The 24,778-nt window shown below is 49.2% G+C and overlaps 1 protein-coding gene across 6 annotated transcripts in view; it reads left to right on the forward strand.

The window, feature by feature from the left end:
- Nucleotides 1-24,778, forward strand: part of ADAMTS17 (ADAM metallopeptidase with thrombospondin type 1 motif 17) — a 352,116-nt gene that overhangs the window by 210,781 nt on the left and 116,557 nt on the right. For 4 of the 6 annotated variants that reach the window (XM_057724212.1, XM_057724214.1, XM_057724216.1 and 1 more), the window contains exons 11-13: nucleotides 3,471-3,575; nucleotides 4,534-4,679; nucleotides 21,489-21,652. In XM_057724212.1, the coding sequence (XP_057580195.1) occupies nucleotides 3,471-3,575; nucleotides 4,534-4,679; nucleotides 21,489-21,652 (415 nt within the window). The remainder of the gene's footprint in view (nucleotides 1-3,470; nucleotides 3,576-4,533; nucleotides 4,680-21,488; nucleotides 21,653-24,778) is intronic. The other 2 variants (XM_057724213.1, XM_057724215.1) reach the window with 1 other exon arrangement.

Below are 24,778 nucleotides of genomic sequence, written 5' to 3' on the forward strand. Positions count from 1 at the left end.
TGGTTCTAATTTAACAGTACATGCTTAACTGGGGAAACCCAAAGGATTTCACCTATGGTTGCTAATGAAGGCATGAGTCCCAGTACCACACTGTCTCGGCCTGCATCTTGCCTTGGCCTCCCTGAGTCCTTAAGACTTGCTACTAGTTATTATAGGACCTATGAGTAAGAAACTCGTCTACTTCAAAAAAAGAAAAGTGGGAAAAAATAGAGAAAGCCTTGCCTCCCAGGGCTGTTGTGAGCCTCAGGGTGACAGATGTCAGAGCACTGTCATTTGTAAAGCATGATGTGAATGCCAGCCGTCCATCTAGAAGACATCACAGTGACAAGCATGGGTGTAGCCCAGCCTGTTTGTTCCACTGTGAAAATGAATCACATAAGGGCGATCCCTTGGCTTGGATGGCCGAGCTGAGTCAGAGAATGCAGCTCTAAAGTCACCTTTTCTGCTCATCCTCTGTTTTCAAACCGACTCCCAACACTAGTTTTCTCTTACTCATTTTTGAACTCCATGTAAGTGGGGTCACATAGTATCCCATAATAAATCTTAATCTACCTGTACTGCTGTTGATACATGTTTGGGTTGTTTCTACCTTGGGAACAAATACAAATACTGTGGCTGTGAACATTCTTGACAGTGTTTTTGGTGAACATACACACACATTTCTGTTTGATACATACCTAGGAGTGGAATTGCTGGGTATGAGAATATGCATGTCTTCGGCTTTAGTAAATACTGACAAAACGTTTTCCAGAGTCGTGGAACTAAGAATCTCGTCATCAGTTTACGAGAGTTCTTATTGCATCACGTCCTTGCCGACACTTGGTATTCTCCATGTCTTTCATTATAACCATTTTAATGGGTGTGTTTGTTTGTTTTTGTTTCTTAGCTGGTTTTATTTATTTATTTATTGGCTGTGTTGGGTCTTCTCTGTTGCGCACGGGCTTTCTCTAGTTGTGGCAAGTGGGGGTTTCTCTTGCTGTGGAGCATGGATTCTAGGCATGCAGGCTTCAGTAGTTGCAGCACGTGGGCTCAGTAGTTGTGGCACATGGGCTTAGTTGCTCCACAGCATGTGGGATCTTCCCGGCCCAGGGCTCGAACCCGTGTCCCCTGCATTGGCAGGCAGATTCTTAACCACTGCACCATCAGGGAAGTCCCTAGCTGGTTGGTTTTAATTTGCTTTTCTCTGATGACTAATGAAATTGAGCATCTTTTCATGTTTTATGGCCTCCTATATGTTTATATATCATTTTATGTGAAATGTTTACTCAAATCTTTTGCCCGTTCTTCTGTTGAGTCTTTTTCTTGATTGATCAGTAGGCGTTTTGGCATTTTGTTTTATATATATTCTGGATACAAATCTTTGTTGGTTCTGTGCGTTACAAATCTCTCTCCCATTGCAAACATCTCTCACTTTCTTACAGTTGTATTTTGATAAACAGAAGTTCTTCATTTTAACAGTTCCCCACTCCAGCTCATTTTAATATTTAATATAGTATAATTCATCAATTTTTTTCCTCTATGGTTAGTACTTTTTGTGTTCTATTTAAGAAATCTTTGTCTGACCTCATTCTCCTTTTCTTTGATGATTAGAAAAGTTATGAGAAAACACTGTCTATAAAGCACATAACAAAGTTTACACCACTGTCTTCCTTTCTCTCCTGAGGGGCATTTACATCTCCAAATCCCAAATGCTCCTACCACATAAATTTCCCTCCTGGGCCCACCTTGCCTCATGAACACGTGTCCACACACTGACACCAGGCTCTGGAATAGCTCTCAGGTCAAAGTGCATGAAATCACACACTTAACAAGGTGCCGTTGGTCTTTATGAGATCAACCAGTGCTGTGCTCCAGCCCCTCATCCTATTACAGCCCTGTTGAGAGGCGAGAGGCGGACAGTAATGGGAACATGGAGGCTCTTCTGAACCCAAATGCGCAAAATTCCACTCAACCCATCAACGTCTTTAAGGGCACAGAGCAGCTCCGACATACTTGAAAAACGAGAAAGGGCTGTGGGCTGTGCTGAGCTCTTTGTCAAGCCCTGTGGCTCTGCTTTCCCTCCCTTTGCGCCTTTGTTTCTGTCCCTTCAACATCTCAACATTTTCTGACTTTGGACAGCACAGTTGCACTCCTCTGCGCAGATGTTCGCAATTACTTGGAACAGCTGGCCTCTGTACTGAGCCCCCACACCCTCGCGAGCCCCAAGGGACTGCCCTGAACTGTGCGCGGGGACCTGTGACCATCACCCTGCCCGAGTGGGTCCCCAGCCGCGCCCTGGAGCGTGACGTCTCCCGCCCCCCTCAGGCCTGGTCGCCGTGATTGGGTCTGGCATCCTGGAAGTACTGTGTCTTTCAAAGAGCCTTAAGTACATCTGTTCTTAATTTTCAGACTACAAGACGAGGATTTGGGTGCAAGGAAGTGATCCCAGGAAGCACTGTGAGGGGGCAGGGAAGTGAGGGGGATCAAGCAAGGTGCACGGATGGGTGGACAACAGGCCACCCCGGGACCTTGCCAGACGTGTGACCTTGCCTCAGAGCCATCCCACTCGGGGGATGGGGGTCCAGCTCCCATCCCTTGTGGTCGAGGGTTGCTCCGTGGCCAGAGAATGGCTTCTAGCAGGGAGGTCAGGGGAGCAGCAGGCCATGGGGGTGGAAGGGTGTCTGCTCTGCATCCTGCAGGGGAGACCGAGGCAGATGGGGAGGACACCGGCCATGCTGCTTCATTTTTTTGATATATTGTCTCATTCTGAGCACTTTACTCGTGTCCAAGTTTCCCATTAATACACACGGGATAATGGGAGTCTGTGTTTTTAAATGCCCGTTCCTATTTCAGTAGAATTATTTTGATTGTGTATTTATGGATGGTAAGAAATTCTCTAGGTGAAATACTATAAGAAATCACACGTGGCTCAGCTAGCTAGAAAGCTGGTGACCTCGGGGAGGATTGAAGTTTGCCTCTGTAACCCCAGCGTGGCCCGGAGCCTGCCTCACCTGCTGGGCTCTCACTCCTGAGGCCACACAGCAGCCACACCCGCCTCAGCTCCAGAGCGAACCTGCCCCGGGGGAGGCTTGGTTGCTGAGGTTCTTTATCCCATGTGCTTCGTACGGCCCGTGGGAATCTGCCTTGTACCTTCCTACATTGAACGTTATCTGCCTGTTAAGGGCTCCCAGGCTCCAGCCTGCATTGGATGCCTCCTAGGCCCTCAGTAGCTAGCGCAGGAACTGCTGAGTTCAACCCCCAGGAGAAGAGCCCTCCTGGGAGTAGACGCATGGAATTTTGTTGAGCTACATGAACTAGTTGAAATGATGCATCTATTTTTTTTTTTTTTTTTTTTGACGTCCAGATTCATGATCCTCCCTCTTTCCCCACGTTTCAAATCCCAAATCGAAACTGGTCAGTGGGCCCCACCTTCCGGCCCCGCTGTGGCCCGTGTGCAGAGTTCTCGGCAGTCACGTTCCTTCCCTTGTCAGCAGCATCTGATGTGCGCTGGACTGTGGTGCCTGGTGGAAGGAGATACGTCCTGCAAGACCAAACTGGACCCTCCCCTGGATGGCACAGAGTGTGGGGCAGACAAGGTAACCCAGCTTCCCCCTGCTCCCAACAGGCAGCCCCACATCCCCTGTACATTAGCACCGCTTCTGAAATGTGGTCCGCACGGTACTCAGGAGCCCCTGAAGCACCCTGAACCACCCCAGAAATGTCACGGAGCCCACTTCAGGCACAGAGGGACACATTTACCTCTCTCCTTTACTCAGTATTTCCTCAATATTTTTATTAAATTAACTCCTTTTGTCACATGAGTGAATTTACTTAAAATTTTACATCAGTAGACCATAAATGGAAAAACAGGATCGCTTGCTGTGCACAAAAGGCTGTCATAATATGATTTTAATGAGAACAATGCCAGAGGTTAAGAGCTCCAGGCTTTGGCCTGATCTTCATTAACAGGAGAGATTGGCAAGTGTTAGGAGAGGTGTCCAAGGCCAGCAGACATGGTCCGAGGCTCTCCCTCTAGTCTTATTGTAAGAAATGAAAGAGATGCTGTGATCAGGACCATTAAATCACATCTCGTGCCCCAGAGTTTGTGCCGCACATGTTGGGAAATTATTTTAGAGGACTGGCTTTCTTTTATCCTCAGAAAGAACCAAGGTTCTCCCCCACGGCACCAGCGGTGTCATTTCCAAGCACCAATCCCAACCCTGAAGTTCAAAACTACAGAGCCAGGAAATACTGCCTTCTAGAAAGAGACATTAAACAGTTTGTAGAAGATTGGTCTCTCCTGAGCCATGTGGATTAATCCTTTTCCTAGGAATTTAGAGAACCATTGAACACATGCACGTGGACGTTGAGGGCAAAATCCAAACCCCAGAGCCAAAGAGGTGTCAGGTTGGACAAGGAAGGAATGTCACCAGAGTTAGGAAACTTACCCCGAAATAGCCTACTTTTGTGTAAATTTCAAAATCGGGTTCCGGCGGCACGGTGTGTTCTCTGTTATCGGTGAGTGAGCAGGCCTGCCACCCCGCTGTGTTTCAGTGGTGCCGCGCGGGGGAGTGTGTGAGCAAGACACCCATCCCGGAGCACGTGGACGGAGACTGGAGCCTGTGGGGCCCTTGGAGCATGTGCAGCCGCACCTGTGGGACGGGAGCCCGCTTCCGGCAGAGGAAATGCGACAACCCTCCGTAAGTCCCCTCTCCAGCCTTCTCCAGGGCGCCTGGAGCGCGGTGTCCAGTGTGCCGCTCTCCTCGCCTTGGCAGGGCAGGGTCTGTCTCCCACTGAGAATGTGAGCTGAAGAAAGGTGAAGCTGAACTGAAGGTCCGGGGTGCCAGGCATTGTGTGTGTCCAGTGGCATCTCAGCTCAGACAGAACCCTCTCTGTAACAGGGATGCAGTAAGTCCTGCGGGGAGCTGGCTCCTCTTCCTTGCGTGGGCCCGGGTAGGACTGCTTCCCCAAGACAGCTGGATGAGAATCCTTTCTGGCCTGCTTCACGGCTGCCTCAGATGAGGGTCATCTCAGGGAAGCCGGCAGACCGGAAAGTGAGGCTGACCTTCAGATTGGCTCTGAGCTGATCTGGGAGCAGCCTGGCTGTTGATGAGTCGCAAAGCATTTGTGGGCTCCACGCTTGTGCATCCAAATATCTTTCACCTGTCCTGTTAGAACTGTTTGACAGAAAACAGGGTTTTCTTTTTAGTTTTATTTCCTCACAGGCTTTCTTTTATTGACTATGATGACATCGTAACCCTTGTTCACCTCTACACATTTGCTCCAAAAAACTCAAGGCTCAGTCTTATACTCAATTGTAATAATTCCTTTATCACAGGGTCTTTTTTTTCTTCTTTTGACATTTCCCATTTTTAATGTTTGTTTAAATAATCCATTTTACATCTTGCATGCCTTCAGCTACATCACATTAATTTTGAAAACAAGCAAGTTATAAACTGTGACTAAAAGAAAATGGTTTATATCCACAATGAAGTCATATTGATGAATACTTAGCAAACCTCTGTTGCGTTTGAAAATTCTGATGCCCAGGCCAATTAAATCACAGACTCTGGAGACAGGGCCCAGGAATCAGATGTGCCGAATCCCTCCAGGTGACTCCAGCGCCCGGCCGAGGCTGAGAACCTCCGGATTAAAGGAAAACGTAATGCTCACAGTCTAGTCAGTGTCAAGAACGCTGTATTTTCTGGTAGTGCTGTGAGAATTGGCATTACGTATTGTGTCTTATTAAAACCTTTCCCTCCAGCACCCAGCAGAGTGCCTGACACGTAGTAGGTAGGTGTTTAATCTTTTAGAAGTGCTTAATTAAAAGCATAGGTGGTGTATCAGGATTTTCCAGAGAGGCAGAGCCGGTAGCCACACACGTGTGACTTGTTAGCGGCTCACGTGGTTACGGAGGCTGACCTGCCACCGGCAAGCTGGAGGCCCAGGTGTAATTCAGTCTGTGTCTGAAGGCCTGAGAACCAGGGGAGCCCATGATATAAAGCCCAGTCCAAGGGCAGGAAAAGAGGAGAGGAGACATCCCAGCTCAAACAGTGAGGCTTCCTGCTGCCTTTTGTTCTAATCAGGCCCTCTGTGGATGGGGTGATGCCTACCCACACTGGGGAGGACATCTGCTCTAGGAGTCCACTGATCCAGATGCCAGTCTCATCCGGAAACACCCTCACAGACACCCCCAGGAATAATTTTTAGTCTTGGCACCCCTTGGCCAGTCAAGTTGGTACATAAAATTAGCCATCATAGATGGGTCGATGATTAGAAAACCTGTTTAGCTAAGTGGGGAGAGATTAATAGTGGCTTCAGTTTTTCCATATCTCTGTGATGACATTAACATAGTTCCACCTCTGGCTCAAAGAAGAGAGCTCTGGGTTTGGATTCATGGTGTGGAGATTTGGACCTGGTTTGTGTGCTTATTGGTTGTGTGACCTCGGGGAAGACCCTTCTCTCTCTGGGCCTCAGTTTCCTCCATTAGAGGAAGCTGGTATGGTATAGTAGGAAGCGCCAGGCTTCAAAGTCAGAACAGACAAGGCTTCAGATCCCGAGGTTACTTTTTACAGCAACAGGCGGCTGTTACCTGCCTATCCATCTAAAAATTGGAAAAATCCATGGGAATGTATATAAAGTACACGGTCTGTATTTAATACACGGCCCCTCTTGACACTGGCACTAAGAGAAGCACAGGGGCGAGACCGTGTGCCCTGCCTCCTACCTCACCGCGCTGTTTTGAGGCTTGCAGGAGAAGAGCCTTTGTCAAGTACAGGGCACAGTGTGCAAAGGCCATGGCTGTCACGCTTGTGATTAGAGCTCAGGTGCCCTGGCCAAGGACTGCTCTCCTTTGGCACATTGTGTGCATCATCCCAGGTCAGGGGACGCCCAATAAGTGTCGTAGTAGGGGAATAGCTGAGCCTTTAAATGCCTCTGGAAGGACTCTGTGTCCCAAGATGGTCAGCAACTGGACTGTGTTTAGGTGAAGGCACCCTTGCAAGAATAAGATGTTATCGACGCTGAGCAGATATGTTAGGCACGACTTTCATGGGACCTGATTTTGTGTTTTGTGAAGATGACGTGGGCTAAGGTGCCGCATCCCCCCCCCCCCCCCCCCCCCCGTGCTTCAGCTGTGCCCATTGTCCCCACCCCAGCTGCTTTCTCTGCTCTGGGACTCCACAGGGGCACTTTGTGATGGGAGGCTCCTAAAGACCCCCAAGTTCAGAGAGCTGAGTGTACACAGCCTCCCCCTGACCTGAACTGCCATGGCATTTCCCGTGCTGGGTCCTCACCCCAGCCTTCCAGGCCCAGTGGCCCCATAGAGAGGCTGTTCTGGAAATCCCAGAGTTGTTTTAAAACCTTCTTCCATTCCCCACTTTATCAGGTAGTCCCCAACTGGCAGTCATGAACTTCCTCTCTCCTTGCTCCCTTCCCACGTCTTATCACTGATGTATCATCTTAATCTGTAGGACCACTGCACGTAGACAGTCGAGGGGGCTGTGGGTCTCAGCACATCAGGCGGTCATGGGCTCTGACACATCCCCGGGAGCGAAGTCTTCCAGCAACACCCCGTGGGGTGGGGCGACAGGAGAGGGACCCAAGGGAGAATGCCCTCCTCCTAGATGCCTCTCCATCACATTGCCTTCAGTCACCCTGCACAGGGCCCTAACTCAGGGCCAGGGACCCTGCTCCATGTAGGCTTACAATAAGCAAAACCAGACAAAGTCCCTGCCCCCCTCTAGGGGATAGTCCTGCCAGCTGCCCTTGGTTTTCTCCTGGACACCTGGCGGCTCCCAAACTGTGATCTCTTCTCCCCCCGATTCCCCTCCCAGCCCACGTCCCGCTCAATAAATAGCACCACCAGCTGTTGCATCGCTGGAGTTCAAAGCCCCTGAGTCCATGCACGTCCCCTCATCCCCTCTCCTCCTCCTCCACGTCTGATTGTGATAAGAATAGGGCACGAACTAACTGCTGAACAATCATCGACAGAAAGACACTGGAACTCACCAAAAAAGACACCCCACATCCAGAGACAAAGGAGAAGCTGCAATGAGATGGTAGGAGGGGCGCAGTCGCGTTAAAATCAAATCCCATAAATGCTGGGTGGGTGACTCACAAACTGGAGAACAGTTATACTGCAGAAGTCCACCCACTAAAGTGAGGGTTCTCAGCCCCACATCAGGCTTCCCACCCTGGGAGTCCAGCAACGGGAGGAAGAATCCCCAGAGAATCAGACCCTGAAAGCCAGTGGGATTTGATTGCAGGACCTCCACAGGACTGGTGGAAACAGAGACTCCACTCTTGGAGGGCACACAAAAAAATGTGCTCACCAGGACCCAGGGGGAAGGAGCAGTGACCCCATAGGAGACTGAACCAGACCTACCTGCTGGTGTTGGAGGGTTGCCTGCAGAGGTGGGGGGGCAGCTGTGGCTCACCAAGGAGGCAGGGGCACTGGCAGCAGGGGTTTTGGGAAGTGCTTATTGGTGTGAGCCCTCCCAGAGCCTACCATTAGCCCCACCAAAGAGCCTGTGGGCTCCAGCACTAGGTGGCCTCAGGGCAAACAACCAACAAGGTGTGAACACAGCCCCACCCATTAGCAGACAAGCAGATTAAAGCTTTACTGAGCTCCACCCACCCAGCCCTACCCACCATCAGTCCCTCCCATCAGGAAGCACACAGGAGGCTCCTAGAGAGCTTCCTCCACAAGAGGGCAGACAGCAGTATCAAGCAGTATCAGCAGTATTTCGTCTTGTGGAAATGAAAACCACAGCCACAGAAAGATAGAGAAAATGAAAAAGCAGAGGACTTTGTACCAGATGAAGGGACAGGATAAAGCCCCAGAAAAACAACTAAATGAAGAGGAGATAGGCACCCTTCCAGAAAAAGAATTCAGAATAATGATAGTGAAGATGATCCAGGACTTTGAAAAAAGACTGGATGCAAAGATCGAAAAGTTTACCAAAGACCTAGAAGAATTAAAGAACAAACAAACAGAGATATGCAACACAATAACCAAAATGAAAAATACACTGGAAGGAACCAGTAGCAGATTAACTGAGGCAGAAGGGCGAATAAGTGACCTGGAAGACAGAATGGTGATAATCACTGATGCAGAAAAGAATAAAGAAAAAAGAAAAGAACTGAAGACAGCCTAAGATACCTCTGGGACAATGTTAAACGCACCAACATTCGCATTGTAGGGGTCCCAGAAGGAGACGAGAGAGAGAAAGGACCTGAGAAAATACTGGAAGAGATTATAGTTGAAACCTTCCCTAACATGGGAAAGGAAATAGCTACCCAAGTCCAGGAAGTGCAGAGAGTCCCAGGCAGGATAAACCCAAGGAGAAACATGCCAAGACATATAGTAGTCAAATTGACAAAAATTAAAGACAGAGAAATATTATTAAAAGCAACAAGGGGAAAACAACAAATAACATACAAAGGAACTCCCATCAGGTTAACAGCAGATTTCTCAGCAGAAACTCTGCAAGCCAGAAGGGAGTGGCATGATATATTTCAAGTGATGACAGGGAAGAACCTACAACTAAGAATACTCTACCCAGCAAGGATCTCATTCAGATTTGAGGGAGAAATCAAAAGCTTTACAGACAAGCAACAGCTAAGAGAATTCAGCACCACCAAACCAGCCCTACAACAAATGCTGAAGGAACTTCTCTAAGCCGGAAACATAAGAGAAGAAAAGGACCTACAAAAACAACAACAAAACAATTAAGAAAATGGTACTTGGAACATACATGTCGATAATTACCTTGAATGTAAATGGACTAAATGCACCAACCAGAAGACACAGACTGGCTGAATGGATACAAAAACAAGACCCATATATATGCTGTCTACAAGAGACCCACTTCAGACCTAGGGACACATACAGACGGAAAGTGAGGGGATGGAAAAAGATATTCCATGCAAATGAAAATCAAAAGAAAGCTGGAGTAGCAATACTCATATCAGATAAAATAGACTTTAAAATAAAAACTGTTACAAGAGACAAGAAAGAACATTACATAAAGATCAAGGGATCCATCCAAGAAGAGGGGATAACAATTATAAATATATATGCACCCAGTATAGGAGCACCTCAATACATAAGGCAAATGCTAACAACTATGAAAGAGGAAATGCAAGGCAGAAATACAGACACAGGTGTAGAGAACAAACACATGGACACCAAGTGGGGAAAGCGGGGAGGGTTGGGGGGGAATGAATTGGGAGATTGGGATACCAAATTGTACGCTCTAAATATATGCTGTTTATTGTCTCTTAACTGTATCTCAATAAATGTTCTTAAAAAAAAAAGAATAGGGCACACGGGGCTCTCCCCAGGTGCCACGTATTCTTCTAGGCATTTGCACATAGTCACCTAAAGCTGCCACAGAGACAGGCATTCTTTTCATCCCTATCGTACATGTTAAAAACTGGATCGTAGGGAGGTTAGGTACCTTGCCTTAGGTCACACAGCTGGGCAACAGCAGGTCAGGTTTGGACCCAGTGGTGAGGCTCCAGGGTCCTTTCAGACCATCAGCCTCCCTGCTTCCCACAGGCTCCCCCACCCCGCAGATTCATTCTCCGCAGAAAGCCAGAGATACCCATTTACCTCTGAAGCCGATTATCTCTCTTCCTGCTTCAGGCCTTTTGGCCACTCTCCGCTGCACTTAGAATGAAATGCCTGCTCTTGACCATGGCCCCGTGTTAGCTTCCCTTGGCTGCCATGGTAAATTACCACGACTTGGTGTCTTAAAGCAACATAAATTTATCCTCTCACGGTTCTGGAAACCAGGAGTTCGAAATCAAGGTGTCGGCAGGATCGATTCCTTCTTGAAACTCTGAAGGAGAATCCACTGCTCTCCTGCTACCTCACTCCTGCAGGCTGCTGGCCTTCTCTGGCCCGTAGACTTGCCACTCTAGCCTCTGCCTTCACGTGCACCTCTTCCCTGTGAATCTCCTCCCCTCCCCTCCCCTCCCCTCCCCTCCCCTCCCCTCCCCTCCCCTCCCCTTCTCTTTTCAGGACACTGGCCATTGGGTTTAGGGCCTACCCTAACCCGGGATGATCTCATCTCATAATTATGAGATCCCAGTGATACCTATCAAGACCCTTTTCCCAGTGAAGGTTGCCTTTGCGGGTTCTGGGTGGGTCTATCTTTGCAGGGGGAGGCGCCACCCTGTTCAACCCACCGCACCTCCTTTCTGTTCTCAGACACAACGCCACAGCCTCCGGACCGGGGTCGGTGCTCCCTTTCCTCTTATTGGCTTCCTTTGCCCTTTTTGTGTCTTCTCTTCAGACAGGCCTCCTCCCTGACCCCCCTGCCCAGGTGCCTGCTCTACACTCTCTCTGCACCTTTTCCTAACGTTTCAGGTATTATAATGATTTATAATTTCTGATATGCATTTGCTCACTTGTTTTCACTGTGTCCTCCCCTCTGGCCTTTGAGCTGTTGGGCCCCATCCTCCTTCCACGTGCACAGCAGACCGTCCTCTGTAATGTGTACTTGACCCCCTTACTGCCTGGACACATGCTTGCTGAGAAAAATCGATTTTCCTGCTCTTCCAGTGCTGCAGAACACACACCTAATGTTGTCTTTCCCACCAAACACCAAGGTTATTGTGAATTATTACGCCAAGAAGGTGGATCAGCAGGTAGGCCCCTTCCCTTGCACCATCTTGCCTCTCTGAGGCCCACAAGCTGTGAACAGCCAGGAATGGGGTCCCGGTGGCCCGGGCATGAGGGCCACCTTCACGCGTGCCTGCCCTGCCCCGCGAGGCTGTGCTCACAGCTAGAGGTGCTCAGAGCCCTCTCAAGAGCAAGCTCCAAACATAATCTGGCCTTGTTTATTCCAAGTGAGAGAAACAATATGTTTTTGCTCCTATAGTAGTTACGCCTTGGTAATCGGTCCAATCTTTCGCAATACATATGTATCTCCATTTCCTGTTCTGAACAGAAGTGACAGGCTCTTTTTCCCCTGTAGTTTCCTACAAGGTTTCTCACCTTCATGGAACCCCCCAAGTGAACGGGAGGAGAAGGGGCCGGCCTTGGGGGCCAGCTTCACAGCAGTCCTGGGTGCTTCCCCGGGAGATGCAGGAGCAGGGAGGGGTTTTGCTGAAGTCCAGGCAGTAGCTGTCAGCCTGCTTTTGCAGAATGGCCTGAGGTGGTGATTGTTACAAAGCACAGCTGATGGAGGCCCCAAGCCAAGCTCTGACCAAAACAACGTCCTCTCCCCAGCTCACTCCTTAAATCACCAGGCTCACTGCCTTGAGATTTCCCAAGGATGTCCAAATCTCACTGCTATGTACATCTCCGACTTGGAATGCTCCCATCACCCTCTCCCCACCCCCTTCGCTTTATATTCCTGGCACCTTTCCCATCTTCTGCAGCTGGTTTATTCACTGTCCAAAATACTGGCAAAAGAGTCCCCCCATTTTTTTCTCTAGTCTTGGTCTTTACAGCTCTTGGAATTTTTATTTCTTGCCAACTGACATCAAGGCTTTTGGGACCATCCGTGTTTTTAATCCAGCTTCCTAAGCTTGTGCTTTCCTGCCATAATTTGTGTCGCTGTCGATGGTAGTTTTTGCCAAAAGTCTGCAAGGCAGAGAGCTCATCTCTGATGCGAATTCTGGTACCCCATCAGGAGGCTTGAGTCTGGGCAGGGGCTGGGAAGTAGGGTGGGGAGTTTCCGTTGATCTTGTGTGAAAAGCCCGCTCTGCACCGGGAGGATGGGGAGGTGAGTGGATCTTAGAAGCAAGAGTACGTCAGGGTCACCACACAGCATCCACCCCCGAGCATCAGGAAGGAAAGCAGCCCGTCTCCTAAGACCCAGGGGAGTGAAGCTATGTTCCTGTAATGGCTTTTTGCTTCCACAGTGAAACCCATATGTGTGCTTTTAATGTACCTGGTATTAGTTTTTAAAAATCAGAGTTGAGCCTAAGTTCCTTGTGTTAGTTGGTACCTTTCAGAGGAGGCCTTAACACTTGGACGGCAGCTGCTCTGCGAGGGCATTAACAGCCTACGGCACTTTGAAATCCCGTGGCAGTGCCCTGCTCGCTCCTCGGCGCTCTTGGTGCAAGAACAGGAGGCGGAACCACTGAGGTCACTGTGTCTCTGGGTGGCGGGCAGGTCTGAACTGCTGGGTGACTTCTTCTGATCTACCTTCATTCAGTAGAGCAGAGCAAAAAATTCAAAAGTGCCACCGCTCAGCTGCCTCTGGCTCTTCCTTCCACCTGAACGCTGCCTGTCATCCGAGGAAAGGGCAGGCCTACGGCCGGTTATGCTGGCATCTGGGCAGACGTCGTGCTTCCCTGCCCTGCGCTGGGTCTGCCCAGGGCCCTGGGACTGACCTGGTAGGAGCCGGTCCCGCCCCGCAGGAGCTCAGAGGGACTTGGCTTTCTCTCTGGACGTTCTCTCCGCTTTCCGGATTCTCCCTCCAGCCTCTCCACGTGTGCTTTTCCCTGTTTGTGAACATGTCTCTGATGGTGTAACGTGCAGAAAGGGCACCTACCCTGAGTGTGTGGCTCCCTGCACAGCGCTACCCATCACCGTGGAGCGTGTTGGCTCCTGGTCCGCGTGTGACTGGATGAGGGCCCGGTGTGCAGACTGGCCATGCCACCCCTAGGCTGAGCATCAGCAAGCTTCCGCCGGCCCCCCAGCCTCCCTAGGGCCCGGTACTATCCGTCTCTTCTGCTCTGGCCGTCCTGGTGGGTATGTAGTGGCGTCTTGATGAGGTTGGCCTGTGCGTTTCCTTCATAAGCAGTGAGAGGGCACATCTGACTGCGTCTGTAGTTGCCATGTGGCTATCCTTTCCCGTGACCTGCCTGTTCCAGTTATTTGGGTTTATGCCTAAACTCCTGCTGTTGCAGGAAGGAGGACCCCTTGCAGGCCCCGAGAGTGGGCTCTTGTCTAACACTCAGAAATGAACGGTCTGAGGAGACACACGTGCTGACAAAGCGAGAGACTTTATTGGGGAGGGGCGCCCGGGTGGAGAGCGGGAGGGTGAGGGAGCCCAGGAGGACGGGTCTGCCCCATGGCTCCCGGTCTCGGGTCTTATGGGGATTGGATCAGTTTCCGGGTTGTCTCTGGCCAGTCCCTGGGACTCAGGGTCGCACGTCGCTCAGCCAAGATGGATTCCAGCGAGGAGGTTGGCAAGACATGTGGACTAGCCTCTCCTCTCTTCTTTTGACCTTTCCCAATTTCTTCTGGTTGGTGGTAGCTTGTTAGTTCCGCGTTCCTTCCCAGGACCTCCTCTTGTACGATAACTCATGAAGGTGGTTACAATCGTGCCTGACTGGGGCGGGGGATATCGGACAGTAGTTCCCCTAACACTGCTTTGTTCACGTTCCGAAGGTCCTGATAGAGTACAAAGAGACATCGGGGATTGATATTGGAGAAGCATCCTGAAAATCCATCACCCCCCCCCCCCCCCCAGTGCCTATCGCAGTGGGTCAGGCTGGCATTCCTGGCCTCACAATAGCAGTGGGTAGGCCCCTTCCCTAGCCTGCTCCTGCTGCAGCCAGGAGTGCTTGTGAATCACACTTTCTTATCCTCACCTCCTGCTTGCCCGCTGAGCGGTCATGTAACATATTGGAGTGTTGGTTTCCTCACCTGAAGGACACAGCCAGGATCCTGCTTGTGATTCTCTGTGCCGACTTAACGAGGTGAGGGTTCCAGAGAGCAGGCAGGGTGTAAGCCCTCTGGCTGTATATCGTACGATCAGTGTTAATGAGAGAGTGCCTCTGTCCTTACCTGTGTCCTCAAGGATGAGACTTCCATGGGCCGCCGCCCCCCCTTCCACTTCTCAGGGTCCCCATGGGGCCTCGGAGGCCTTCCAGCCCTCATGGGAAAGGCTGAGCTGCTCTCAGAAACGGACGACTCTATTCCACATTCCACAAGTCCTGTCATGTTAACCTTCCTCTGTTCTAGCCATGGCGAGCCCGGTTTCTGTTGCTTCAGCCTTCCTAGGTGCTCTGTACTCTATCCACACGGCATCGCTCGGGGCAGATGAGGATCCCAGCCCTCTGCTCCTCCGGCTTTAGGGGGAGCATCTCCTGAAGGCCGTGTGTCCAGACGACTCCAGCTTGGTTCACTCGTCTGGCAAGGGTTCCTTGGTAAAGCTGGTCCCTCTTCCAGGTCTTCCCCCAGAACTTCTGTTCACACGCTACTTGCGGACCTTCCTGTCAGACATGTCCTCCCCCTGCAAAGATTCTTCTCCATCTTCTTTGTGGCATGTATAGGGGGACTCTTTCAGCACCGGTGTATATCCAGGAGGCCCTTGCTGGTGTCACGGTAACACTCAGGTGGCCTGTGTTATTGACACTGTCTCTAAGAGTGAGCGGGCTGAATGCAGGGTCCTGCCGCAGATGGACATATCGAAACTGGGATGATTGGGTAGCAAATCATGCCGCTGGAAGATTGCTTCTCCCTTTTCCCATGTTGTTCAAAATAGTGACGCAAAGGAAAACTGCAGAAAATCAACTCTTTTGGTCATTTTTTTTTTGAACAGGGAAAGTTTAATATAAAAAAGCATTAGCTATGACAGGCAATTGGAGTATTGGGGAATTAGCTGCTAAGAGGTAAAGAACTCCAAAGACACAGGAAAAGCAGATACAGGAAGCAGCCACTATCTTCAGGTCCGAGGCAGGGCACCTAAGGAAGGAACAAATATAGATAAGGGTGCCCCCCTCACACACACACCCAGGGCTGAAATTCCTTGGGCTTGTTGGAGAGGGTACAACCAGGGCCCAATGGATGAGGGAGAGGTTTGCAGGGGTGTTGCACTGGTGGAACTCTTTGGAAAGTCACACTTAGGTGTGTCAGGGAAAGCGGTCCAAACGAGAAACTACATGTGAGAGCAGGCTGAGAGTTTTCCCAAAGCATTGGTGTGCTTGGAAGCTACCCTCAGAAGCTGCCCAGGTGGAGGTGGCCTGCATCCCGGGCCACCACAGGAAACTGCAGGGAGATGTCACATCCCAGAACCAGAGACAAAGCCTGTCCCTCCTCTGGTGTCTCTCTAGTAGCTGGTTCTGACAAAGCTTAGCATCATGCCTGCTTGACTGGAGAGCTTTAGTTCTTCATATGGCTTCAAGTTACCATCTAGCATCCTTTCATTTGAACTTGAAGCATTTCTTGTAGGGCAGGTCTGATGGTTAAAAAAACATAAAGTCTTCAACTTTTGCTTATCTGGGAATATCTAAATTTCTCTCTCATATATTTTTTTAATCTTTATTGGAGTATAATTGCTCCACAGTTTTGTGTCAGTTTCTGCTGTACAACAAAGTAAATCAGCCACATGTGTATATATATCCCCATATCCCCTCCCTCTTGAGCCTCCCTCCCAGCCTCCCTATCCCACCCCTTTAGGTCTTCACAAAGCGTCCAGCTGATCTCCCTGTGCTCTGTAGTAGCTTCCCACTAGCCATCTGTTTTACATTTGGTAGTGTGTGTATGTCAATGCTACTCTCCCACTACATCCCAACTTTCCCTCTCCCTGGTGTCCTCAAGTCTGTTCTCTACGTCTGCATCTCTAGTCCTCCCCTGCCACTAGGTTCATTAGTACCATTTTTCTAGATTCCATATATATGTGTTAGCATATGGTATTTGTTTTTCTCTTTCTGGCTCACTTCACACAGTTGATAGATTATTTTTCCTTTGAGAACTTTGAACATATCAACCCACTGACTTCTGGCCTCCAAGGTTTCTGATTAGAAATAGGCTTGTAATTTATTGAGGATCTCTTGTCTGTGATGTGTTGCTTCTCTCTTGCTGCTTTCAAGATTCTTTGTCCTTTGACAGTTTAATTATAGTGCGTCTCAGTGAATTTATCTTATTTGAAATGCAGATTCATGTCTTTCTTCAAATTTGGGAAGTTTTAAGCCATTACTTCTTCAAGTAATCTCTCTGCTCTTTTTTTTTTCCTTCTGAGACTCCCATAACGTGTATATTAATCCCCTTACTGGTTTCCCACAGATCCCCTCTGCTTACTTTTCTTCATTCTTTTTTTCTTTTCATTCCCAAGACTCATTATTTCAATTCATAGGACAAATTCATAGAACAAATGTACGTTCCTGATTTTTTCTTCTGCCTGCTCAAATCTGCTTTTGAACCCACCTGGTAAAACTTTCATTTCAGTTATTGTATCTCTCAACTTCAGAGTTTTTGTTTCCTTTTATAATTTCTCTTTATTGAACTTCTATCTCTTGCTCCTCACTTTTTCATGTATCATTTTCCTGTCTTTGTCTATGTCTTCCTTTAGCACTTTAAGCATCTTAAAGACCATTGTTTTATAGTCTTTGTCTAGTAAGCCCAACCTCTGGGCTTCCCTGGACACAAGTTTCTACCAGTGTATTTTGTTCTTTTGAATGGGCCATACCTTCCTGTTTCTTTGTACGTCTTGTGATTGTTTTATTGAAAACTGGACATTTGAATCTTATAGTGTACCTCTGAAAATCAGCTTCTCCTCCTTCTTCCTGAATTTGCCATTTCTTTGCTATTGGAAAGTTTCTCTGTGCTGGGGATCAAGTGTAAAGGTCTTCTGTGGTTTGTTCTGAGCCTTCATCTTTCCCTGGGCATACCTAGTGGTTCTAAATTTTCCCAAATGTGCAGTTGCTTCTGAATAACTAAATTCTTAAATATCTGGCTCCCAAAAGGAGAAAAAGAATTTTTAAAAATGTATCACTCATTGAAATTCCCTGGTAGGGGTTGCAACAATGGTGGCCAGCCCCTAGGCCTGTACCTCAGAAATCAAAAGCAGCACTCAGCAATCAGAACACAGGACTCTGATATTCAGAGGACAAGGTCCATGTTGTCCACCCTGGCTCCAGCAAGCCACACCAGGAGTGTAGGCACAGCTACCTGCCGTGGGGCCGGAGTATGGTGTACAGATAGCTACTACCACACTCAAGATTGAAATTGACCAAAATTAGCCACAACTTTTACCAGCCAAGCTTTCTGCTGGAGGCTACAGGCTTTCAGATGGACTCCAGAATTTCAAAATAGTTACTTCAGGCAGTTTTTGCTGATAGAGTTGTTGTCCAGGTGGAGAGAATCTTGGTGCTTCCTCCTCCACCATATTCCCTGACATCCCTTTTAAGATAAATTCCGGGGACTTCCCTGGTGGTCCAGTGGTTAAAAATCTGCCTTCCAATGCAAGCAATGCAGGTTCGATCCCTGGCCGGGGAACTAAGCTCCCACGTGCCGCGGGGCAACTAAGCCTGCGCACCGCAACTACTGAGCCCATGCGCTCTGAAGCCCACGCACCACAGCTAGAGAGAAGCCCACACACTGTAGGGAAGACCCTGCGTGTACCACTAAGACCCAACACAGCCAAATAAATAAATAAATATTTAAAAAAATAGATCAAACCTCAAAATATATCCAGAATCTGACCACTTCTTCTAAAAAAAAATAAAAAAGATAAATTCTGATAATATAGTTCAGTTCAGTCTAACTGCTGTTTATTGAAGACCAGCCTGTGCAAGATTCTCTGCTCGAGGATGCAGAGGAGTGGGAGGAAAACAGGGTCTTAACATTTCACAGGGTTGATGCTAAGCCGCATAGCAGAGACCCAAGCAGGGTCAGGGGAGGTTCCAGGTAGGAAAGAAAAATAGGCTGGAAGGATGGAGGTAGCCTTAAGGATGGGCAGAGAGTTGGGGTTGGGGGAGTGGGGAAGATGGGGCGCTGAGCCAGATGGGGGCTGGAAGGGAACTTCCGCCTGTGGGAGAAGACTGGACCTGGAGATGAAACAGGATCAACAGAGTTCAGGAGAGACGCACCCTGAGGCACGTGTGGTATTGCATTGGCTGCCGCCTCCCAGGCCCGCTTTCTGCTGGATCCAGGAGTTCTCTTAGGTCACATCTAATCTCCTCTCCACTTACCTGCTGTGAGGCATAAAGGTCGTTGATGTATGAGGGTCCGTCAAATGTAAATCTGGAAAAATCAATTGGTAGAGGAAATTAAAAAGGAAACTAAAATAAAGCTTGATGACAATTCAGGAAGTTAATTACATGGCATGTGCAAATCTCAGTCCACACCCTGAGGTGTGTAGGAAACATAGCTTCCTTTATTTTTTTAGTAACCAACCTACTTTGTGTTTTTGAAATTCCCTTCTAGTCCATGTTGGATTCCTAATCGCTTCAAGAGTTTTTGCCCCATTTTCCCTGAGTCTGCACCTAAGTTCGGTTGAGGATGCATGTGGTTATTGCGATATCTGGTGTATTCCTCTCCTAGGGCCGCCTTAACAACCCTCTAACTGGGTGGCATAAGCAGCAGGTTTATCCTCTCACCTCTGGAGGCTAGAAGTCCAAGATCAAGGTTTGGTAGGGTTGGCTCCTTCTGAGGGCTGTGAGGGAGAATCTGGTGGTTTACTGGCAGTCTCTGGCATTCCTTAGAGTGTAGAATCATCACCCTGATCTCTGTCTTCATTTTCACATGGTGTTCTCCCTGCGGGTGTCTGTCTCCAGATGTCCCCTTTTTATAATAGCGCCATACTAAATTAGGAGCTCACCCTACTCTAGTATGACCTCATCTTAACTAATTACATCTGCAGTGGTTTTATTTCCAAATAAGGTCACATTCTGACTATCTGGGGGTTAGGACTTCAGCATGAATTGTAGAAAGGACACACTTCAACCCACAGCTTCTTACCATATTGCATCTCTGCTTCACCCATTTCTTCTCCGGTCCCAGCCATGGGACGTGCAGCTCTCCTGTTGCAGACAAGATGTCCCTCCTGCTGCAGAAAAGATATCCCTCCTGCTGGTCCACTTGGTTCATCAGTTCCAGCCCGTCTCTATTCCTGCTACACCATGGTTTGTGGCACAGAAATACATTCATCTACCCACATTTGGCACTTGGCCTGGAGCTCCTGGAGAGATGGTCTAACGCTCCATCTATCCAGGCAGGCGATGCAGTCATTTTCCTGAGCTCTAGCTGTCTCCCTGGTACTCTAGGCAGGAAAAAGAACAAAGGATCCCACTCTTCTCAGATCCCATAAGCCTTAGAGAGGTTTTGCTATTCCCTGACTTTGAGATCAAAACTCAGAACCCTCTGTGGAGCCGCCAGCATATATAATCTCTCAAGGCTGCCTCCACTCCCAGACGGGAGAGATGTTGTCTGGTGTGTGTGAGATGGGCACGAAGGTATGAGCGGCACCTCTCCTCCTGCTCCAGATGTCTCCTTGAACACATTTATGTAGACCGGGGCTGGCAAGCTATGGCCTACCACTGGTTTTGTAAATAAAGTTTTATTGGCACACAGCCACACCCTTTTGTTTACACATTGTCTTTGGCTGCTTTTGTGCTGCAGTGGCAGAACTGAGTCATTGCAACAGAGACTGCATGGCCCACAAAGCCAAAAAAATTGACTGTCTGGACCTCTGCGGAGGTTTGTGGCTTCCTGGTGTAGGTTATTGTGACACAAAAGCCTAGACTTTTGCCACCTGCTGCTGTCATATCTCTTCCATAAGGCAATGATCACAGGATGGTCTTACTGTCTGAACACAAGAAATAGCAAAGAGAGGGAAAGAAATATTCAAAATGAAATGGTTAGTGTATCAAAAAATGTCACCTTGCTAACAGGTGTGTACAGTTTCTGAAAAGTCATTGAGTGGTGCAGTTGTGATCTGTGGTGAGTTTCAGTTAAAAAGTGCCGGGGGAATGGGGTAGGGGACTGTCTTAGTCCACCATGATGCTCTTGGCATCGTGGAGGTGAAGGGCACCATTGACGTTGCCCAGGTCAGAGTCCTATGAGGACATCCAGAGCCTTGTGGAAGAGCTGGGCAGAGCCAGCTTCAGCCAGCTGGGCCAGGGTCCTGCTGCTCCTCCTCAGTGCGCCTCACGTATGCAGACGTGGCCAGAGAACACAACTAGGTCTCCAGAACTGGGGAAAACCCCAGCCTACACGCAGAGCATCCAGGACCCAAGACCACAGCATTGAGCACATGTGGTCTCACGCTTGCCTGGCAAAGGGTACAAAACTGGGACCCAGCTGGTCTCTACCCAAAGCCCATGAACAAGTGAATTCACCATTCTGATTCTTTTCATTATAGAGTAAGTGAGAGCTATTTATTTACCCATACTGAAAGTTAGTGACCTCTGGAGTATACCTAGGAGCCATTTAAAGGTCTTCATTTTATAGAAGAGAAAAAGTAAAAAACCCACACACACCAAAAATCCCCCTTGGGGTTTTCTGTATTACAGATGGTCAAGTTTAACGTCAGATGAAAGACAAAGTTTGTGGATCTTGCTGAACTGATTGGTCCTCACTGTATTCTATTTCCAGATGACCTTGATTTACAGTTCTTGGATGCATTTTCCTGACAGCTCACTTAACATGTTGTCATCGTGGGCTGGGGATTGCTGAGAGGTGGTGTGTAAAAGGAGCAGGGGGTTGCTTTGGAAACCTCGCCTGCCCCTTCCCCGTCCTGGAAAGAGAGGCCGAACCTGGGCACCCCTGCTATTTCCGTGGCACGTCTGGTTAACACAGACCGTTCTCTTCCTTCTAGCCCGGGGCCCGGAGGCACGCACTGCGTGGGTGCCAGTGTGGAGCACGCGGTCTGTGAGAACCTGCCCTGCCCCAAGGGCCTGCCCAGCTTCCGCGACCAGCAGTGCCAGACGCACGACCGGCTGAGCAGCAAGAAGGGGCTGCTGACAGCAGTGGTGGTTGACGGTAAAGGCACATCCTTTCCGAGGGGCCTCCCGCCCCTCCCCCCAGACCATAAACACCTCCTAGGAAAACCCACAGGGCATCCCCACCCCCACAATCCACCCCCCAGCACACTCTCGTCCTGCCCAGCTCAAGCCGTGGACACGCTTCCTGAGCAGTGAGTTGCACTGGGATGACCCAGTTCTGTGAGGCTTCCCAGGAGCAGCTGTGAGGCAGGCAGTGGACCAGATAGACGCCTCCTGCCCCACCGCCCCCGCACCCCTAGCTCCACTCGCAGCAAAGCGGGCCCGCTGGCAGCCTGCCACCCAGTGCCCTGCGCTGCGGAGCCCGGGCCAGCCCTGGGGAGAGCCAGGCTCCGCGGGAGCAGGACTGTGGGTTTGTGCATCTGCTCTTTCTCTTTCCAGGGGTGATGCTTTCTTGCATTTCTTTTCTTGGTTCCCCTTGGCTTGGCTCTTACTCCTTGATTGGGGTGTTTGGGGAAAAGTGTTTTGTTTTTTTTTTCATTGAGGTAGCATTGGTTTCAAACATTATGTAAATTTCATGTGCATAACACCGCATTTTTCACTTGCGCATCACTGCTGCGTGCCCCCCACCAGAAGTCAAATTTCTGTCCGTCACAATACAGTGGACTCTCTTAACCCTTCCCTCACCCCCTTCCCTTCTGGTGATCACTACTCTGCTCACTTGTATCTATGTGTTTGTATTTGTTTGGTTCGAGGACAGTTTACAACTTGGTGACGATGCTAATAAGCACAGGTCACGTTTTCTTTCCCAGAATTTTCTCCCAAACCAAGAGACTCTGCCCGCTGGGCCACTGCAAGCATTTCCAGTGGCTGGTAAAATCCTAGGCGGGGTGTTACGTCTGTAGGATTTGTGATGTTTGTTAATGGCCCGTAAGGCTCTCCCAGGGCCTGGTTCAGGATGCTTCTGTTCATTTCAGGAAACGGGAGTGTGTTATAATGATGACAACATGGTCCCATTCCTGGAGCATACCAAGTGCCAGGCTTGAGTTAGCTCTGCATATATCATCTCATTTACTATACAAAACAAGCCATGCAGAAGGCGAGAGGTTACAGGTTACGTGACACGTCTAAGCTGCTGCAGCTGATGTGGAGCAGGGAGGGAGCTGACCCCAGTTCCGGAGGAGCTGACTCAGAAAATAACAGCTGGCTTCCAGTAAGTAAGGCAGAAAGATTTCACGAGTGCGGAGTGAGGGAGCTTTAAAACGAACTCAAGCAACTGGGGCTGATTTTCACACAGCCTCTGAAGTATTTTCCTGTGGCAGGACGTAGGTTTCTTCCCTGTGATCTGAAGAACCTCTGAAACATACACTCTCTTTCAAGCTCAAGTGTGCATAGCTATGCCGGGAGTAGGCCCAGGCAGCACAGGGAAGAATGGCCTCAGACCCGCAGCTTTTAACCCAACAACCTGACGCATCAGCTTCGACCTACACGGGACGTTCTAAACCACAGCAGAGCATACCAACCCACCTGGCCGTGGGCTCATTTTAAAGCATTGGGGAGTTTTCCTTTTTCACAAAGACCACCACCTTTGGGAGCTGTGTGATTGTAGCTGCTCTGTCACCTAACCAGCAGACTTCCAGGGAGATGGAGCCTTCGCAACCTCGGCTTTCCCTGCAGACTAGGGAGAGAGGAAACCCCTGCTCCCAAACAAGGGACAGGCAGCTGGAGGCCAGGGCTCACACGAGAGCCTTGCGGCTCTGTCTGGGCATTCATCTGATGCAGGAAGACACTTGGGGCTTCTAGACATCCCGGGCGCGCTCGGACCCCTAATCGGGGGGGAGATAGGGCTGGCCGGGGCTGCCACGCTTCCTGTGCAGTGGCAGGTTTTGATGAGAAGCAGCTCCATTTCCAAACCTTCAACCGTCCCCAGACGACCAGATAAAGACGGTGTAGTTCCCCTGCCTATCCTCTCCCACATCTTGGGAGCAAGAAGAGGTCAGGTCTAAGACAGACACGCCTGCTCTCATTTCCCCTCTGCCATGTGCACGGCCTTGTTATTCTTTCCTTGGTCTCTTGCTCCAGTTTTCAGTTTTCCTGCCTCATTTATTCAATGCAGAAATCCCACTGAAATGTCTGTTTTTCCACAGATTTCTCCAAGTCCAGATTAAACTTCTGTTTCACTTCTAACCACTTTTGGATGGCTGAGCTCCTTGGTTCCCTATCGTCACAGTGGCTGAGGCTGATGTCTGCCCAGATCCCCCTTCCAGGAAGCCTCCAAGTACAGCTATTTGGGGAAGCTTATTGGGTTCAGAATGTGTTTTCACCCACTCACTTTTAGTTTCTGCCAGAGCAATAAATAATCACAGCCAGAGTGCCACCGCCTTTGATCTGAAAAGTGCAACCCTCTTTGATAAGGCCAGGAAGCACTCTGCCTTTGAAGGCGAGACCCCCAAGTTCAGGACTTTGCAAGGGTAGCTCGATACGTCCCCCTCTGCGATGGAATTGTCACGATTTCTTTCATATTTGGTTTCATTTCCTTCTCAAATATAAACAGAAGCCAGCGTTGTTCAAAAGGAGCATTTCAACAAGGATAAAAACGAAATAATAAATGGCCAATTCAGAAGGTAGGGGGAGAATACAGATTATAAGCGTTCCTCTCACAGCTCGGTTTATAAAAGGCACAATTCTAGCTCAGCCATGAGAGGAACGATTCCTGTGGTTGGGCTCTGGGCTCTTCTGAAGCCCATTATGACTGCCCTATTCATAGCATTGCTATCGCTGTGGAATTCTTTGGCGAGTGACACACAGTTCAAGAAAGGGGAAGCTGTATTTTTTTTTCTTTTTTCTCTTGTTGAAAAAAATAAAATAAAAAGGAATTCTTGCAGAGGTAGATTTTCCAAGGGAGGACTCAGGACCACAAATTCATACCACCTCCGAAAGAAGACAAAGGCTCTCCTTAGAAAATATTTCTAAGTGGAAAAGCCTTTAGACAGAAACCCACGGAGATGGCCTGTTGCCAAACCCACCCCCTTTCTGCTTTCCCCGTGGAATCTCATTTAAGTGGAGGCCTTCAAGAGTTTAGCCCTTCCTGCCCAGGCCAGCAGGCCACGTGCCCACTGAAGTGTCGGAGGCCTCAGTGAAGGCTGTGTCTGGATGTGGAGGTGCT

Source organism: Hippopotamus amphibius, chromosome 2 (assembly GCF_030028045.1).
Source record: "Hippopotamus amphibius kiboko isolate mHipAmp2 chromosome 2, mHipAmp2.hap2, whole genome shotgun sequence".
Lineage (NCBI taxonomy): Eukaryota > Metazoa > Chordata > Mammalia > Artiodactyla > Hippopotamidae > Hippopotamus > Hippopotamus amphibius.